Source organism: Panthera uncia (assembly GCF_023721935.1).
Source record: "Panthera uncia isolate 11264 chromosome A1 unlocalized genomic scaffold, Puncia_PCG_1.0 HiC_scaffold_17, whole genome shotgun sequence".
Taxonomy (NCBI): Eukaryota; Metazoa; Chordata; class Mammalia; order Carnivora; family Felidae; genus Panthera; species Panthera uncia.
The window spans coordinates 56,619,459-56,639,178 of NW_026057577.1; the positions used below are offsets into that span (position 1 = coordinate 56,619,459).

At 43.4% G+C, this 19,720-nt stretch overlaps 1 protein-coding gene and 1 pseudogene across 2 annotated transcripts in view; one reads left to right on the forward strand and one right to left on the reverse strand.

Moving 5' to 3' along the window:
* The window catches only part of PDE8B (phosphodiesterase 8B), a 141,135-nt gene that overhangs the window by 42,075 nt on the left and 79,340 nt on the right, over positions 1–19,720 (forward strand). The window contains exons 7-9 of one of the 2 annotated variants that reach the window (XM_049649689.1): positions 1,315–1,455; positions 2,996–3,084; positions 5,179–5,239. In XM_049649689.1, the coding sequence (XP_049505646.1) occupies positions 1,315–1,455; positions 2,996–3,084; positions 5,179–5,239 (291 nt within the window). The remainder of the gene's footprint in view (positions 1–1,314; positions 1,456–2,995; positions 3,085–5,178; positions 5,240–19,720) is intronic. The other variant, XM_049649690.1, reaches the window with a different exon arrangement.
* LOC125935047 (ubiquitin-60S ribosomal protein L40-like) lies at positions 17,742–18,740 on the reverse strand (annotated as a pseudogene).

Below are 19,720 nucleotides of genomic sequence, written 5' to 3' on the forward strand. Positions count from 1 at the left end.
GAAGTGGCTCCAGCTCGGAATGGGCGTGGGGTCAAGGGCGGCTTGCTAGCGGAGGGGAGGAGTTGGGAGGAGGGACAAATCCAACTTGGCAGGGCATGGAGTTGGGGAGGGGCGTTGTGAGGGGAGAGAACACGTAGGCAGAGGCCCACAGATGGGGAGGAAGTACAGGGAGCTCAGCACGCAGGTGTAGGCCCAGCTGGTGAGCAGTAGCCTGCTGCCTGGCCCCAGGAGGGTGGTGATAGGAGATCGCTGAAGATAGTGTCACCACCCCAACTCTTCTGTCAGCCTCATAAGGCCTCGTGCTCAGGCTCCAGAGCACCCTCCAAACCTCTCCAGCTCCCAAGTTTAATTGTGTTAGTAGGTTTGTTCGCAGGGGAACAGCTCCCCAAGTGTCCCTGCATCACCAGGCTACTTACTACTATCGTCATAGTGGAGTGCAAGAGTGATGATGATTATAGTTTGCAAGAATGTTTCCGAAGCAGCAGATGGATGTACATGATGCCCAAAGAAATCCATGACCTAGAGGCTGTACGGTCACATTTTACCCATGTTCTTTGTCTTTCTTGTCTCCCTTATTCAGCTTCTCATCTAGTAGATTGTTCTTGGAGAAGAAGTTGGAGGGTGGAGATGGGACCTGGGAGTCAGGCAAGGAAATAGCTCTGAATTCCAGGGCCCTGGGCAGAATTTTAGAAAGAAACCTCTGAGTATGCTGGCTCCAGATGTGCCAAGGTGGCCTCTTCTCACACCCACATGTGCCCAGTACTGAAAGGGCTGCCTCCTGCACAACCTGTTTAACTAGATTTATGGTTCAGGTGAGATGGGAAGTGGCCCCAAGCCATAGCATTGGTTAGTAGGCAGTGGCAGTTAGAAAGGAGGCATGAGAGAGCCAATCTCTGCCTTGTAGAGATGTGACTAATAGAAGCCACAACCTGTTCAACCAATTCATTTTTATTCTAACTCATTTTTATTTTTTGACTGTTTTCTTCTTGGCCGATTGGGGATGAGTAAGGCCCACAAGAGGCTGGCTCTACTAGATGAGGACTTCTTGCTCTTTGTCTGCTAAGGAATTTCTTCCAATGCCCCAGAGAGAACTAGGGCACTGGGGTGGTGAATGAATACACTGCTGCTCAGGAGTGAGGCAGCGACTCCAGGGGGCTTATTGAAGTGACAGAGACCAGTCGGCACCCACATCAGAGAGTGCTCATCCAGGGAACTTCTTACTTGATATTCCAACCTGTTCCTCTGTGTCCCAGCAAGCACTCCTGAGGGCACACAGCATACCCACACTGACCTTTAACCACCTCCTGTTCACAGTACGTCAACCCAGCCTTTGAAAGGATGATGGGCTACCACAAAGGCGAGCTCCTGGGGAAAGAGCTCGCTGAGCTGCCCAAAAGTGATAAGAACCGGGCAGACCTTCTTGACACCATCAACACGTGCATCAAGAAGGGCAAGGTGGGTGCGACAGACAGATTTGCAAACCCCTCCCCAATGCATTTTTGTTTCTGAGTTTTATGTCACGTCTTTAAGATTGGCTCCTTTGATGACATGATAATTAAGTGAAAGATCTCTTATGTTGGCAAAATGAGTCAAGTTGGGGGTTAATTTTGGATACAAGTGAATCAAGCACTTACGATGATGTAGAACCTGATGACTTTGTGTAAGGAGAGTTTATCCTTTCCATGAATCTGTCCTCGCTCTCTTTGCTGGAGTATCGTTGCTGCCTCTGAGCAGAGTTCTGCCCACAGGGATGTTGTGTGTTTTTAGTGTGTCCATTGTTTGGGGGACTGGAAGTACATGTATCCGTATTTCTATGTGGGCCCTGTTCTTGGTCACTTTTCCCTTTTTCTGTTCTCTTTCCTGATCATAGTTGAGTAGAGACATGCAACTCACTTCTCCCTGTCATGTCAGTTTGTCCAGCAGCCAAAGAGAGGGCTGTCTGTGTGGCAGGAAGCTTCCCTGAAGCCCTCTCTTCCGGAAGTGGAGTGTGGCTCTGGCAGCTGGAACTCCCTGTGCATATTCTTTTAAGCATTCAGAATGCTTTCACGTAGTTATGTCTTTCATCTTGTGTGCTTTCTCTGATGTGAAATAGTGAAATGAGCACTGTGTTCTTTTAATTGGGGACTGTTTATAGGAATAAAATACGTTTGGGTTGTATATGACAGCCAATGTTAATTTTTAAACAATAGGGGCAGTGAGACTGAAAAGGAATCAGGACATTATCAAGTACTCTAGAAAATTTTGCCAGGGTGGTACTGCCACACGCGTAGTGGCCCAAGAGGCACACCAGTTAGCCGTCTCGTGTGAGGGAGGGGGCAGAAACGGGCTGAAGAGAAAATTGGGTTCTGGTTTATCTCCTTCCTCTCAGACATGGTAGAGGGACCACCAGGCTCTTGATGAGCTAATTCCCTGGGGTCCAGAGACAGTAAGAATGCTCACACTCTCCTTAACCTCATAGAAACTGCCAGGAGTCAGACGAATCCCTGAGAAGTCTTGGTAGGATGCCCCGTAGAAAGTAAGCAGACAGGTTTCAAGATAAATTAAGAGACAAGAACTTAGAACCACATTTTCCACTTTGTGTATGTGGGCAAGTTAGTTAGAATCTCTGAGCCTTGGTTTACCCATCTGAAAACTAAGGATGATAATATCAAGCTTACAGGTTGCTGTGAAGATTTGAAGGAAGACCCCATCAGAATCCCTTGACCTGGTGCCACTTAGACCCATAGGACTGAGAGTGGAGCTCTACCCACTCATCAACTGTCCTAGGACCCTGAGGGGCCATCTTGGAGGCGGACATGTTGGTCTTGGGGTCTTAGTGCAGGGTGACCACGAGCCTTAGGTAATAAGTGTTACAATAGGTACAATGATAAAGCAATGTTTTATGGAATGTAATGAAAGCATGTGGGAACTTTATTGCTCAACTTGATGAGATCCTCTGAAGAAGCAGCCATTAGCCTCAATGGAAGGATTTTAAGAGCTCTCTTTGTCCATGTAGGAGTGGCAGGGGGTTTACTATGCCAGACGGAAATCCGGGGACAGCATCCAGCAGCACGTGAAGATTACCCCAGTGATTGGCCAAGGAGGGTGAGAGCGAACTCTTGAACTCTTTTAATTGAAGGGCTCATGTGGGCATTGGGTTTGCATATTGAAATACCAGTGTAAGCACTAGACCCACTAATACGGTGGGGTTGGGCTGTACATAGCATATACTGTGGACAGACCCATGTGGCTGGCAACAGCCTCTAGACGTGGCTTTCCCTTTCCCTCTCTTCTCTTGCTTATGGGCTATACAAAGCATCTCCCCAGCTGCCCACCTCCGCCTTATCGTCTGTGGTTCCATTATCCTCACTACCCTCTGAAGGAGCTGTGTTTAGGCTTTCCCCTGTCATAACAGCAACAACAAAACAACAAGGCTCGCTGGCTTCAGCCCTGCACTGGGAGCCACCTTTTTCTCCTTGAGGCACCAGCTCTGTAGTGGTTCTCTTCAGGCTGGCTCGCGGCTTGTTCCACAAGGTGAAGAGAGTCCTGGAGGTCATGGTTACATAGATAAAGGTGTGTTTGGCCAGAATCAGGTGATAAGATTCCATTTAATGTCAGATTATCAGAGAAGGTCAATACATAATTTCTTTTCCTTCTCTCAGTTAAATTTTGTGAGAGGGTTTACAAAGCCAAACAGGATCCCTGAACAAGTACGCCACTGAGGAGCCTCTAGTAAACCACCTTGAAGGTCAACACTAGCTTCATAGCATGGTTTACAAGGGACCCATGCTGTCACGTGATGTTTTGGAAAAAGAAGAGGTAGCAGTTGTCATGCCAGTAACCAGAAGTGGTGAGTCCTGCCTGTGACTCGTAAGACTACCTGAGTACCTTCCAAATTGTTGGGTGGTTAGAAAACAAAACATTCTGTAAAGTCAGCTAAATGTCTTAGGTTGTTTCCTCTCCAGTTGTACTTGTTTGATAAGTTTTGAAATTGTTAGCCCTCATTTCAGAGACCATCATCTCGTATTTCCTGACACTTGGCTTCCCTCTGGGGCATTGGCAGGCCTGACAAGGGTTTTGAGCACAGAGAGAGGCCTCCCCTGCCACCCCCTGCCCCTTGAGCTGGTGGCCTTGGCATGGCCATTTCCACTAACAGTCTGTGCTCAGAGGCCATGATGGCTGTCACGTTGGTACCATCTTCTCAGAAAACTTAAGCTAAGATTCGCTCTGTGTGTGTGGCCAGAATTCTTAGGTGACCAAGGCAGAGGAGACACTTTTGCTTGGTAATTTCTGTCAGAATGAATTTTTCTTATCTCTCTGATTTTACAGATAAGTGGGAAGTTCTTTTGTCTAGACGCAGTGTTATTTTTCCCTCACTTGTAGACAGTGCACTATCAAAGGAAATTCTTATTAAAAGTAGGGAAATTTTATCTCTTCCTGTTTACTGAGGCTTATTACAGAATATCCAGTATTTTCTATACTCTCTTAAGTCCTCCAGAGAAAACTGAATCAAAGAGAGCGAAACAGGAGACTCATTCCTGTTCCTATAAAATCTCACATAGCCCTCTAGAATTTCCTGGCTCCCCTCTCAGTACCAAATCTACCTTGAGCTGATTTTTGTGCAGGGAGCTGGATAGCCTTTTCTGGTCTCCCTTGTGGTAATGAGCAAGACCGTAGGCCGTTTTGGGATTCTGTCCATAACCTTGAAATAAGAGGATTTTTCTCTGCCTGAAAAATGCCATCATTGTGATGACCATGCTGTGAAAGAATATGGAACATTAATATAAAAACAGCAGCCATGTAATTTGGTCATTGTCCAAATGAGTCTTTTGCTTTTTATATAAGCTGTAAAATTATTCATGTCAGCGGAACTAAAACCAACTTCTCGAGGAGCATTTCATCCTATCACTGGAGATATCTGGGAGACAAGCTTCAGGAGTCAGTTGCAAAATGAAATATCCATTAGGAAAGTGTTTCTGAGCCAACTGTGATTAAAAGGGAAGCCCAGTTTCTGGAGGCATGTGTGGGCTGTGTATGAAAAATGTGTTTTCCGTAGACTAGGTTTTGTTTGAAATTTAAATGTGCCCTAGAATGGACCCTGGGGTTTTGCTTTAAGAAATTCTGTTGATGTTTTCATTTGCTGATTTGTTGAATCATCTCCTATCTGACTCACTAATAACTGATAATTTATGTTATTAGGAAAATTAGGCATTTTGTCTCCCTCAAGAAGCTGTGTTGTACCACTGACAATAATAAGCAGGTATGGTATTCAGTTTCCTTCCTTTTGCTTTGTCAGCTTGACCACATGTTACATTCTCACCACTGTTCTCTGCTTGTCTTTATCCATATCTTCCTGTACTTGCTAATTTAGGAGGTGTATGGCAAAATTAGGCTCCTTTGACAGGCAAATAGTAGAAAAAAAAATTCCCTGCAGGCTTATGTTGCTTTGTTAGTAATATACAGCAGTTATGATTTAGCCTGTGGCTGTGCAACTAAAGACTAATGTATTTCATGAGAGCATAAAATTCTTCTTCCAAATAAAAAAAGTCCTCTTTTTCTATCATAATTTCTTAAATGAATGAAAAGCATGTATGTATTTGAGCATTTCACTCCCACCAATTCATATCAAAAACAATCATTCCAAGTTAGTAAAAATTAGTACTATTAGTACTGTTTATTTTTACCATTACACCATGCAGAACAATACGTTAGAATCTTGTCTTCTGGAATAACAGAATTTTAATACGTTGCTATATTTAAGAACTTATAAAGGTAGTTTTGTCATAGAGAACAATGCTGATATTGGTAAATTTTCTTTCTTATACTTTTAATATTGGGTTGTGTGTATTTTCATTCATCCTTTAAGGTTTATTGGTTAAAAAGCCCTGAACATACATAATTACTAGTGATCTGTTTTTGAAAACACAAAATGTGGCCTTTGATATAGATGGAGATTTTAAAAGAAGGGATAATGTCATGAAAGGATATGAAGGTCTTTGGGGCATGACCCATTTTAGAGGAGCATGTTGGAGACTTGGAAAGTTTGGGATCAGATAGTGGAGGCTGGCCAGACAAGGAGAGAAACTTTGGGGTCATAGGACTTGCTGATGCCCAGGCTCCTCCCCCATGAATAGGCAGCTCCTGGAGGGGAGTCCAACCTGGGTGCCGTGAGCCTGTGGTGGGCTTTCAGCTGGTATCTCAGTCCATTGAAGGTATTCATGTCTTCATGCCTGATTTTTTTAAATAATGATTTGATACATGTATATATTGCAAAACGATCACCACCATAAGTCAACATGCATCACCACACATAATTCCAAAACATTTTTTGTGATGAAGTCTTCGTTTGAGACCTATTCTCTTAGCAGCTTTCAAATTTACATTACAGTATTGTTAACAATGGTCACCATGCTGTACATTATATCCCCATAACTTACTTAATAAATGGAAGTTTGGACCTTTGACCCCTTAACCCATTTCTCCATCCCCGCACCCCGCCTCTGGCAGCCAACCTGTTCTCTGTATCTATACATTCAGTTTTTTGTTTTCCATTCTGCATGTAAGTGATATCATGGTATTTGTCTTTCTCCGTCTGACTTAATTCACTTAAGATACCTAGGAGATAATCTAGGTCCATCCATATTACTGCAAATAGCAAAATTTCCTTCTTTTCTGATGGCTGAATAATCGTGTGTGTGCGTGTGTGTGTGTGTGTGTGTGTGTGTGTGTGTGTGTGTATTAGAGACAGAGAGAGACAGAGAGAGAGAGACCACATTTTCTTTCTCCATTCATCCATCAGTGGATGCTTAGGTTGTTTCTGTGTCTTGACTAATGGAAACCATGCTGCGGTGAACATGGGGGTGCATATATCTCTTTGAGTTAGTGTTTTTGTTTCCTTTGGATAAATGTCCGGGGGTAAGTTGCCAGACCATATCGTAGTAACATTTTTCATTTTTTGAGGAACCTCCAAAGTGTTTTTACATAGCACCTGTGCCCTTTTCTTCACATCTTCACCAACACTTGACATTTCCTATCTTTTTGATACTAACCACTTCAAAAGATGTGAATTGATATCTCAATGTGGTTTTGATTTGCATTTTGCTGATGATTAGTGATGTTGAGCGCTTTTGCATGTACCTGTTGGCCATTTTTATGTCTTCTTTGAAAAAGTGTCTGTCCAGATCTTCTGCCAGTGTTTAAATCAAAAAAATTTTTTTGGCTTTTGATTTGTAGGAGTTCTTTATATATTTCGGGTACTAATCCCTTATCTATGATTTACAAGTATTTTCTCCCAGTTGGTAGGTTGCCTTTTTATTTTGTTGATGGTTTCCTTTGCTATGCAGAAGGTTTTTAGTGTGATGATGGTAGTGTCAGTTATTTATTTTTTCTTTTTTTGCATTTGTTTTTGCTGTTGTATCCAAAAAATCATAACCAAGACCAGTGTCAAGGAGCTTAGTCCCTATGTTTTCTTCTAAGGGTTTTATGGTTTCAGATATCATGTTCAAATATTTCTTACATTTTGAGTTGATTTTTCTGTATGGTCTAAGATACCGGTTCAGTGTTATTCTTTGGTATGTGGCTTTCCAGTTTTCCTAGTACCATTTATTGAACAGACTGTCTTTTCCCCATTGTATATTGTTGACTTGTGATAAATTAGTTGACCATATATATGAGTTTATTTCTGGGTTCTCTCTTCTGTCCCACTGATGTATGTTTCTTTTTTTATGCCAACACCATACTCTTTTGATCACTACAGCTTTGTAATGTAGTTTGAAATCAGGGAGCATGGTGCCTCCAGCTTTGTTCTTTCTCAAGAGTGATTTGGCTATTGTAGCAAAATATTCTGGACTAGTGAAGGGAATCGTACGTTTTCATAGTATTTAAGTCATCATAAAATGCCTCCTTCAGCACGGAGAATTTCACCTAGAATCAGGAAGTTTTCATTTACTACCGAGACATCTGGGAAAGGAAGGGAATTGACTTTCATAGAAAAGTAGATTCTGTCAATAGCAAAGTTTACACATTCCAAGAGAAAGAAAGAGATCTGGGTGAGAGGTGACAGGTGGGGAGACATCCTGGTGGCTCTTGAAAGACGAACCACTGAACCCACGCAGTGCAAGCCAACCTGTCATGGGCTGTGAAGCTGCTGTGCACGGTGTAGGCCCACCTGTGCTAATTCGTGTTCATGCCAGAGATGAGCCAAGTACATTTTGTGGCCAGTATCAAGCACAGCCTTCCCCCACCAGCCGATGCTTGATCTTCCTCCTTTCTTTCTCAGTCGGACCCCCAGCCTCCTTGTCACCGGTCTTCCCACAACCACGTGTGCCCACATTCTACCCATCTGTCACCCCCACCGTCATCATGGCTGTTTGTGTGCCTCAATGCCCTCTCCTCTCCAGTGCGGTCACCAGACTGTGCTTGTCCTTGGGGGCCCATGCTGCCTGATGCACGGTGGGCCCTTTGGCCGATGGTTAGCTTGAATGGAATTGAATGTCTAGGTCCTGGCTTCCTGCCACCTACAAATCCTTCCTGCTTCCCAGGGAGAGCAGGCAAGCCCTTAGTACAGGACTTAGGGGTGCAGAATACAGAAAAGAGGGCCACCTCTTTTCTGATGCTGTAAATAGAAACATCTTTATTGCCGTGAATTAGCTGTTGTTCTGAGAAGAGTGGAAACGCAGAGCTCAGATACCCTGAGCCATTGACGTCACCTAATGGTGCTGCACAGGCCTGGAGAGACACTTAGATTTTCCAATAACAAAGAATTTTTATGTCTCTGGCTGGCCACAGTGTTTTTCCTCCTCATCGGAGGAGGCTGGAGTGAATGGTGATGAGTCTGTGACGGGAAGGGCTCCCCAGAGGTGGGAGCAGCCTGTCTGAAGGCGGTTCTGGCTGTGCTGATTTCTGGGATGTTAGCCTTGACGTCAAGATCCGCCCATGGGTTTGCATTTTAACAAGGAATGAAATTGTAAGCCAGGATGCTATCTCCTGGTAGTGCTTGTCGTCAGCAAAAATCCCTTTTCCTGTGTGAGCCCTGTAGCTTCTTGCCAAGGGGCTGGAAGTGGTCAGTGAGGTTTGTCTGCTGTAAATACCGTCTCCCCTTCCACCACACACACTTGCTCCCCAAATATGTACTAAACACCTGTACTGGTGCCAGGGACAGTCTCTGCCCCAGAAGCTGTGGGGGTTACAGACTGATAAATAGGATGCATTTCTAGAGCGCCGTGCAGGGGAGGTGTGAAGTGAGAGCAGGAGAAACAGAGAACGTAGGACCAAAGGAGACTGGCTAGAGTTTTTTTAGGTGTCGTCTAGGACAAGGGGCAACAAACCACACCCTACAGGCCACATGTGGTCTGTCGTACACGTAAAGTTATGTGGGAATACAGCCACATTCTGTGTTACGTAGTGGCTGCTTTCACGCTACAGCAGCTGAGAAGTTACAACAGACACCTTGTGGCCTACAAAGCCTAAAATATTTACTCTCTGGCCCTTCACAGAGAAAGTTTGCTGACCACATTTCCAGAAGGTAATTTTCTTTTTCGAACTACCCGCCTTCCTAGGCCAGGTACACTCTTCCTGGGATCCCAGAAATGGCCTCCTCCTGTCAACCCTGCACCCTGGGGCAGAGCCCGTCTCAACCTCTGTGTAGCAGTAAGACGTGAGGACCTGTTTCCTTAATGCTTTTGCCTTTTCACGAGGTCTAAATCCAAATCCAAATGCATGACTCAAAGTGGAATTTCGGGGACCTGCCACCATGCTCCAGGTGTCAAGCTCATGTTGGGAAAGGACACTTCTAGGATTCCATCTTCACACCAGCTTTTCCTAAGCTGGCATCATCAAAGCAGAGGGGCCTCACCACTGGCATCCCTATAGTACTAGCCCACCCTTAGTGCGTCCCCCATTCTTGCTTTTTCCTCCAAGCCTTGGCCATGAGAATATGGAGAGCCCAGCGCTCCCAGAAGCCAACATGCTGCAGGCATGGAGCCCTGGCAGAGAGTATGGGAAGCCAGGGGGCAAGAGGGTGGTGGTGCCGCTGGCGGTCTTGTGTCCTTTAGCTTGGATCATCTGGTCCCTCTTCTCATGGATGGATGACTCACAGGTCATGGAGAATCCCAAGAGAGGTGCAGAGGTTGCCTGTCCATTAAGAGGAAGGTCGTTTTGTGTGTGTGTGTGTGTGTGTGTGTGTGTGTGTGTGTGTGTGAAGTTAGGGAGCACGGACACCCAATGAACAGCTCCAGAAAATATCCCCTGTTCTACTAGGTTGTAGCAGGGGAAGGTTCTGATCAGGCTCTGAGGTGGCATGCTGATTTCTGGCTCATCAAGGTTCTGAGACAAAGGCTGAAGGAGAACAGAATGAGAGCAGTCTAACCTGCATTTTGCACAGGACTTTCCAGACCTGGCAGTAGTGAGGGAGGGGAGGGAGAGAATACTGGAATTCTAGTGACCACCTCCACATCCTCGTTTTAGGGAAGAGAAGTTGTTTCAACAGTGAAAAAGAAGGGAAGGACATAATTTCTGAATGAAGAATAGCTATTTAACTTGAATAAGTTTTGCTTAGTAAAAACACTTGTTTCTTCCACTGCAGACTGATATAAGCATTGTAACATCCTAACATCACTCTGGGGACAGACGTTTGGGGTCACTGCTTTAAAAGCACTTTTATCTGTGTAACTTGTTTGAGAATAATAGGGGCAGAAATGAGGACTGAATTGTCCAAGTTTGCAGTGATGGATTCTTGCTTTGAGATGAACTTTTTGGGGTTCATTCCTATTTTGTTGTATAGTATGCTATTTAATCTTGAAATTGTAAAAATTAGGGAAAAAATAGAACTTCACTACAATTATAATGCATATGACTAAACCTGTCAAAAGTGCCTAAGACAAGATACAGAGGGTATAGAGTGGCAGGGAGTAAGAAGGGTGAAAGAACAGGTCTTCCCTTTTGGGAAGGCTTTGTGTGGGGACGGAGGGACTAGGCCCTGAAGGCAAAAACAGTGGAAAATTTTAAGGAATCAGATTAAGCTCAACATAAGAAAGAATTAACAGAATGGGCCAAGCTCCTAGGTAGTTTGTGGCTAGTGAGTTCATCACTAAGGGAGGTAATCAAATAGGAGTATATTGAGCACTCAGTAGGAAAAGCTGTCGGGGGAGGTCGCTCACTGGCCAGAGGTTAGGCTAGGTCAGTGGTTTCTCCCAGTGTAGTTCCCTGGAGCTGCAGCAGCCCAGGAATTTGTTATAATTGCAAAGTCAGACCAACAGAATCGAAACTCCAAGGGTGGGCCTAGGCAATCTGTTTTAACAAGGCTTCTGATGGGACTCTGAGGTTGAAGAGCTATTGGACAGGATGAATGGCCGTCAGGCTCTGATACTATAAAGTTGGATCACTGGTTCATCAGTAGGGTCTGTTCTGGGTTAAATCTAGTCGGAAAAGATTTTTTTCGCTTGTGGCGGCCATCCAGCCCTCTTCTCCTGAATATGGGGACCCTGACCCATGCTGCTCAGGACCTTGCCTTGCAGGGGACCCCCTAGAGCTGCATGTCCAGTCTTGAAATATGGCTAGAGATGCGCTCCACGTGTAAGCCACGTGCTAAATTTCAGAGACTTAGTATGAAAAAGAATGTAAATGATCTCATTAAAAGTATCATAGTCTTAGACTGATGACATGTGGAAATGATACTTGCACATATCGTACCTAAAATATCATTAAAATCAGTTTTGCCTGTTTTTACTTTTTCATGTGACTGCCAGAAAATTTAAAATGACACATGTAGTTCGCATTTGTGGCTCACACTTTATTTCTGTCAGGCAGCTGGTTTCGCCATTCCCTCCCCTGTCAAATCTTACCCTGAATCCCCCTTCCCATTCACAGGTGACAGGGGCTAACAAGCTGAGCACACCATCTGGTTTCAGCCAGTGAACCGGCAGCAGATGGCCTCCCAAGAGATGAGGCTAAGACCCATTCTCCAGGCCCCTGGCAATGCTCCCCCTGTTATGGGAAGATGATCTGCTGGGCACTTAAGCAGGTCTTTAGGGAACACTTTTGTTTGGGGGAATTGTGGGAGCACCTTTCATTAGTTCTTAAACTGCAGCAAAAAGCTCTTATTCTTAGAGCTCTCCAGTAGACAGCAGGAACCCCAGGTGCCTTGTCCTGTGACAGCCTTCTGCCCCCTGCCACAAGGCCCATCCCCATTCTGCAGCCCCAGACTGGCTTTCTCTTAGGTCTGTCCTTGCCCTTCTCTGTTCTTAGGCCTCTACTCTCCCCACATTTGCCAACTTCTGTTCCCTCTAGTCCTTTCCTTCCTGGCAGGTGGCTGGGCTAATAATAAGCCTTTCCATGATTTTTGGACTTCTCTTCTAGGGCGTGGCAGAATAGGCTCCTCAATACTAAAACAGTACCGTAGCTCAGGCACTCTCTGTAAAACTGAGAGAAAGTCTGGTGCAGGCAACAAGCAGAGACAGAATTACAGGCTGCTTTCTGCTCGTTGCTAGTGATAAATATGTTTGAATTTGTCCTAAATGCCCAGGATTTGAGGTATGTCTCATGTTTTTAATGGCATGGACTGTTTGCAGCTTCCTTGTTCTTTAGGACTCTACCCAGCTTCTCCTCCCTCCAAGAAAACTTCCAGAACCTGCCCGCCATATCTCTCCTGCACCTGCCATGAGGCGATGGTTCTGCTTCTCTTCTGCATTGCCCATTGGACTCTTAATCTTATCCTGCTTTGGATCAGTTCTCACCTGGGGGCAGGGACCCCACTGTGTGTGCCCAGGAGACATAGGGAAGTTATTATGAAAACTAATGTTTACTCCCTAACACAGTAACCTTTGAAAGGCATAGGAGATTAAAGATGAAGCTTTTATCTAGTCCCAAATTAGTATTATGTGTTCAGTATTGGTCTGTATGTAGCTAATATGTCACACATGCTCTAATGTATTTTCCATGTTCTTCCAAGACAGTTGGAGAAAAAGGGAACTGCGATTGAAAACATGACCTCATTCATCCCAGGAAGTGGCTACTCACATTTAGAAATGTTTTTTATGTAATCAGTATATTAGCATGATGTTGAATTTATACGCATGTACTGGACTCACAGCAGGTGCTCCAAATAATTGTTAATGTATTTGATAAAGCCACTAAGTAAACACCATTTTTCCATTTAGCTTTAGTACATTTTTACATGAAGCTATTTTTTAAAAAGTCCCCCGATGTTGCAAAACCACATTTTCCCCCCTGAGAACTACATTTGAACTGCCGAACCCTCAGCACTCATAAGTGGAGTACCTGTGAAGTGTCGGAGGGTGCAGACGAGTGGGAGGTCATGGCAGGGAGAGGGAGCACGAGGTGGGCAGGGACCCGGAGAATGGAGAGATGGGATTACATGTGTGGGAAAGTCTTGAGTCAGAGGAGAGGAGAGACACAGCTTCATGGCGGGCATTGGTTCTGGCTGCCGTAGCCCATGATGACAGGCTTCAGAAAGTACCCCTGGGGTCTGAAGCTGAGAGGGCATCACCGTGCTCACCAGGCACAGGGTGAATCAGGCACATTCTGGCCAACGCGGACCCACACTGAGCCTGGTGGGGGAGCAAGAAGACACAAGTGCCTTCACCCTGTTGGAGCAACTTGGCCCGGTGTGTTCAGCAGGACCACAGGCCTGGGGCTGTCCACCCTGCGCAGTGATGCACTGGGTTCCTTTGCACTGTGTGATCCTTATCGCGTCCTCTCTGCCATGGCAGTGGGTATTTAGCCCACGTTGGGGATAGCTAGGAGTGGAGGATAGGAAAAACAGAGGGAAGGGACTTAAAATTCTGAGGTGCTGATCAAGTTGGCCTCCTGTGAAGCTGTCCATGTCCTCTCAGTAATGAAGCCCAACCCAGCTCCAGTGGGGAGCCCTTAGCTTGAAGAAAACCACTTTGATTTGAGAAAAGTAAGATAGGTTTGGTAATAAGCAGTAAAGAGGCAAAGACACATTGAAGACAATGAGGATTTAACGAGGAGATAATATGTTTGATTTGGGGAGAAGGGATTTTTTTTCCTCCAAAATTTAACTGAAATTGTAAAGGTTGCATTTTTATATAATCTGTCATTCAGACTATTGCAAGATTCTGCTCACTGTGCAGACTTAGACTAATTGAGCCGAAGAGATTTTCACATTATCTTAGACCTGACTGTTGAAAGGATTGCTCATTTAGCATTTGTGGATATTAGCCCTATCTGGAATTTGTTTTGTTTTCCAAACTAACAGTTGGTGGCTGACTTCTCAGGAGGAATTCGTTTACTTCACATTGAGAACTTTTCAGTTTGGGGCATGCTTGGCCTTAGCTGACCATTCATTCATCCAGTCAGTGAGCGTCAGTTGCCCCTGAGTCCTTTTGCCCAGTATAAGTCACAAGGACAGATCAGACTGAGGTAATAGGTTTCTCCCCACATCTACTCCTGCCGAAATCCTTGGCTGGCTAAAGGGAACCCCCACCATCCACTCAGTCATCCTCACCCTAAACCTGGGAACCACCTTTGGCACGCTTGGTTTCTTGTGTCCCCCACATCTTAGAAGACATTTAGTCGAAGATTGTGTCTTCCTAACAGTTCTAGACTCTCTGTGCCTTTCTCTCCATCCCACCCCATTTTATCCCACTGTGACTTCTGGTTGTCCTGCTCTGGCCGCCCATCTGTTCTCTGCCTCTATGAAGAGATAGACTGGCAACGGCTCAAACAGGCCCAGGAGAGGAGATGTTTTAATTTTCTGGAACTATGTGAGTCAGTTGTTAAACCACCCATTGTTAAAAATACAAGTTATGGAAACATGTAATTCAGTTTCTAAAAACTTAATAGTAAGCACTCAAAATCCATCACTTCTTCAGTGTTTTACTCCATTATACTATTACCTGAGCTCTTGAGGTCATTTATGTTTGTCTTAGCTGTGTGGTGGAAACACCGTATGAAGCTCAGCTGCCACATCCAGTGACGTCATGTTGGTAGCTTCAAACAGCCATGCTGGGAGTGTGTTTAGACCAGGGAAATCAGCAAACACTACAAATCAGGACTTTTTAAAAAATTTTAGACAAAACCTATTTAGCTTATTAAGTGCTCTTTTTTTAAATTTTTTTTTTTAACGTTTTATTTATTTTTGAGACAGAGAGAGACAGAGCATGAACAGGGGAGGGTCAGCGAGAGGGAGACACAGAATCTGAAACAGGCTCCAGGCTCTGAGCTGTCAGCACAGAGCCCGACGCGGGGCTCGAACTCACGGACTGCGAGATCATGACCTGAGCCGAAGTCGGCTGCTCAACCAACTGAGCCACCCAGGTGCCCCTTAAGTGCTCTTTTTAATACCTTTATAGTGAAGACAGACAATGAATGGACAACTCCCTCCCTCTCCAAGCAGTGTTCATACTTATGTATATGTTCACTATTTAGGTCTTGAAATTGATCCTGTAACAACATAAACCCATGGTAAATTCTGAACAGAGAAACACACTGTAGAGAAATGCAATTGGGTAAGATATGTTTGGATGAACACCAAAATGTTTTATTTTCTATTTTTAAATTTTTCTAGTGTTCATTTATTTATTGAGAGAGAGAGACCCTGAGTAGGGGAGGGGCAGAGCTGGAGGGGGACAGAGGATCTGAAGCGGGTTCTGCGCTGACAGGAGCAAGCCCGATATGGGGCCCAAACTCACAAACTGTGAGATTATGACCTGAGCTGAAGTGGGATGCTCCATCAACTGGCTCACCCAGCTGCCCCAAGCCAAAAATTTTTAATCCATATTTGTGGCTTACTCTAGATCAAAATATATCTATATTGGCTCAGATTTTTTTTTTCACTGAGGTAGAATTGGCATATAACATTGTATAGTTTTAGCTGTACAGCATAATGATTTGACACATGAATACATTGCAAAATGATCTCCATAATAAATTTAGTTAATATCCATCACCCCACAATTACAAATATTTTTTCATATGAGACCATTTAAAATCCACTCTCTTAGTAACTTTCACATATCCAACAGAGTATTGTTAATTATAGTCAATATGCCATACATAATATCCCTAGGAATTACTTATCTTATAATTGGAACTTTATACCTTTTGACCACCTTCACCCAGTTCACCTACCCCCTGCAGCCAGAATCACAGGTCTGTTCCTTGTATCTTTGAGCTCAGATTTGTTTTTTTTGTTTTGTTTTGTTTTGGTTTTTGGTTTTTGGTTTTTAGATTGCACATGTGGGTAAGATAATATGGTAATAGAGTGTTTTTCTTTGTCCGTCTAGCTTATTTCACATGGCATAATGTCTCAAGGGCCATCTATATTGTTGCAAATGGCAAGATTTCCTTCTTTTTTACAGCCAATATTCAATTGTATATACATTTCACATTTTCTTTATCTGTTTATCAGTTGACAGACGTATAGGTTGTTTCCATGTCTTGGCTATTGGAAAGAATGCTACAATGAACAGGGGGTACCTGTATCTTGGCAGAGTTATTTCATTTCCTTCTAATAAGAACCCAGAAGTGGAATTGATGGATCATATGGTAGTTCTATTTTTAATTATTTTTTAGACATCTCCATACTTTTTTTTCCATAGTGGATAGACCAATTTACATTTTCAGTAGCATGAAAATGTTTATTTTTCTCCACATCCTCTCAAACACCTGTTATTTCTTGTCTTTTAACTAGTAACAATAACAGATGTGAGTTCATGTCTCATGGTGGTTTTGATTTGAATGTCCCTGATGAATAGTGATGTTGAGCCTGTTCATGTCCCTGTTGGCCTTTCATATGTCATCCTTAGAAAGATACCTCTTCAAATCTTCTGTCCCTTTTAAAATCCAGTTGTTTGCTATTGAGTTGTAGGAGTTTGTTATGTATTTTAGATGTTAACCCTTTATCAGATATGTGACTCGGTAGTTTGCCTTTTCATTTTAATGATGGTTTCTGTTGCTGTGGGGAAACTTCAGTTTCCTGTAGTCCCAATCTTTTGTTTTTCTTGCTGCTTTTGCTTTTGGTATCACATCTAAAACACCATCACCAAGATAGATGTCAAGATGCTGATCTTTTACATTTTCTTCTAGGAGTTTTATGGTTTCAGGTCTTACATTTAAGTCTTTAATCCATTTTGAGTGGATTTTTGTGTATGGTTTAAGTTGGTGGTCCAGTTTCATTATTTTGCATGCAGCTTTCCACTTTTCCAAGACCATTCATTGAAGAGACTGTCCTTTCTCCATTGTATATTCTTGGTTCCTTTGTCATGCATTAATAGACTGTGTAATTGTGGGTATATTTTTGGGCTCTCTATTGTGTTCTGTTGATCTATGTGTTTATTTTAATGCCAATACATTACTGTTTTGAATACTGTAGCTTTGTAATACAGTTTGAAATCAGGGAGCATGATGACTCCTGCTTTGTTCTTTCTCAAGATTGCTTTGGCTATTTGGGGTCTTTTGTGCTTCCATATAAATTCTAAGTTTGTTTTGTTCTCTGAAATCATCTTTGGAGTTTTGACAAGGATTGCACTGAATGTGTAGATTCTTTTGGGTAGTATGGGCATTGTAATGGTATTAATTTTTCCAATCCATGAGTATGAGACCTCTCTCCAGTTATTTGTGTATTTCTCAGTTTGTTTCATTCGTGTCTTACATCTTATAGTTTCAGAATATAGGTCTTCCACCTCCTTGGTTAAATTTTTTTTTCAGTGCAGGTGGAACTGGGCCTTGGGGCCCAGGCAGGAGGCCACCCTGCAGGCAAAGGAAGAGCCGGTGGAGGGGCCTTATTTGACCTTCTTGGGGCACAGGTTGTTGATGCGGCCGCATTTCTAGCAGTGGTTGACAACGCAGGGGTGAATGTGAGCATAACACTTGGGGCACATCATCTTGTCTTAGTCGTATTTCTGGGCCAGCTGGTATGGGGAAGGCTCGATGATGCCACCCTCCCTGCCCAGGGTGAAGCACCAAGTGTAGGGTGGACTTTTTCTGAATATTGTAGTCTAACAGACTGTGGCCATCCTCCACCTATTTGCCTGCAAAAATCAGACACTGCTGGTCAGGCAGGATGCCCTTCTTGTCTAGGATTTGGGCTTTGACATTCTCAACAATGTCACTGGACTCAACTTCCAGGGTGATGATCTTGCCCATCAAAGATCCACATCTCTACGTCCACTGCAAGGCTATTATCACCAAACTGCTTGGCTACCTTTCATTGAAGAGAAAGAGCCTCCTTGGCTAAATGTATTCATAGGTATTTTATTCTTTTTGATGCAATTGTAAATGGAATCATTTTCTTAATACTGTATCTCTTTCTGATAGTTTGTCATTAGTGTATAGAAACACAACTGGTTTTTGTATATTGTTTTTGAAATCCTGCAACCTCACTGTATTTTTTAGTTCTAACAGTTTTCTGGTAAAATCTTTAGGGTTTTCTATATATAGGATCATGTCATCTGCAAATAGTGACAGTTTTACTTCTTCCTTTTCAATTTGGATATCTTTTTCTTTTTCTTGCCTAATTGCTGCAAGTAGGACTTGAGATATTATGTTCAATAAAAGTGGTGAGAGGACATCCTTATCTTGTTCCAAGTAATACAGGGCAAGTTCAATTTTTCAACGTTGAGTATGATGTGTCCTTGTCATATATAGTTTTTATTTTATGAAAGTACATTTCCTCTCTACCCATTTTGTTAAGAGGTTTGTTTTTTTTCATGGTGAAAATATTTATAATTAGCTAGACTCACTTTAGGTGCTCTCAGTTTTGTTGGCAACATCAAAAGCATTATAGTCTGGAGTCAGTTGAACATAATGCCTTCTTCTATCCATCAGGCCTAATAAGGTGTTATCCTGGGGCTTATGGGTGGCCCAGTCAGTTAAGCATCTGACTCTGGGTTTTGGCTCAGGTCATGATCTCATGGTTCATGGGTTCAAGTCCCCTGTTGTCCCCATCTGTGGATCCTTCTTGGGATTCTCTGTTCCCTTCTCTCTGTTCCTCCCCCACTCATTCCCTCCCCCCCCCTTCAAAATAAATAAACTTAAAAAAATGTGTTGACCTTGGCCATGTCAATGTCCTAGAGCTTCTTCACAGTTTGTTCAGGTGCTAGTTGGCCTTGACATTCACAGTGAACACTAGTGTCTTCTGCCTTCTTCAAGGCTGTCTTGGCAGTTATGGGGAACTTAATGATGGCATAATAGTCAAGCTTGTTTCTCGAAGAGATGCTCTGTTTGATGATATTTGGGCTACGTTCATTGCTGCAGTGTCTTGGGCTGCTGGAAGGTCAGTGACCTGTGAATATTCATGGGCAGGGGAGGGGGGGCAGGGGAGCTGCAAGGTGCCTTTCACCACTACTTTCTTGGCTTCAAAGCCTTTGCTTTGGCATCAGATTTGTGGGAACAGAAGTTTTTCTTAGCTTTCAGTGTCACCTTTGTGAAAAACTGTTGAGAATTTTTATCATGAATGGACACTTAATTTTGTCAAATTCTTCTTTATTCATTGAGGGAGATCACTCATCCTTGCATCCCAGGGATAAATCCAAATCGATCATGGTGTATGATCCTTTTAATATGTTGTTGAATTTGGCTTGCTAATAATTTGTTGAAGATTTTTACATCTGTGTTCATCAGGGATATTGGCCTTTAGTTTTCTTTTCTTGTGGTGTCTTTATCTGGTTTTGGTATTGGGATAATGCTGGGTTTTTAAAATGAATTTGAGAGTGTTCCCTCTTTTTCAGATTTTTGGAAGACTTTGAGAAGAACTAACATT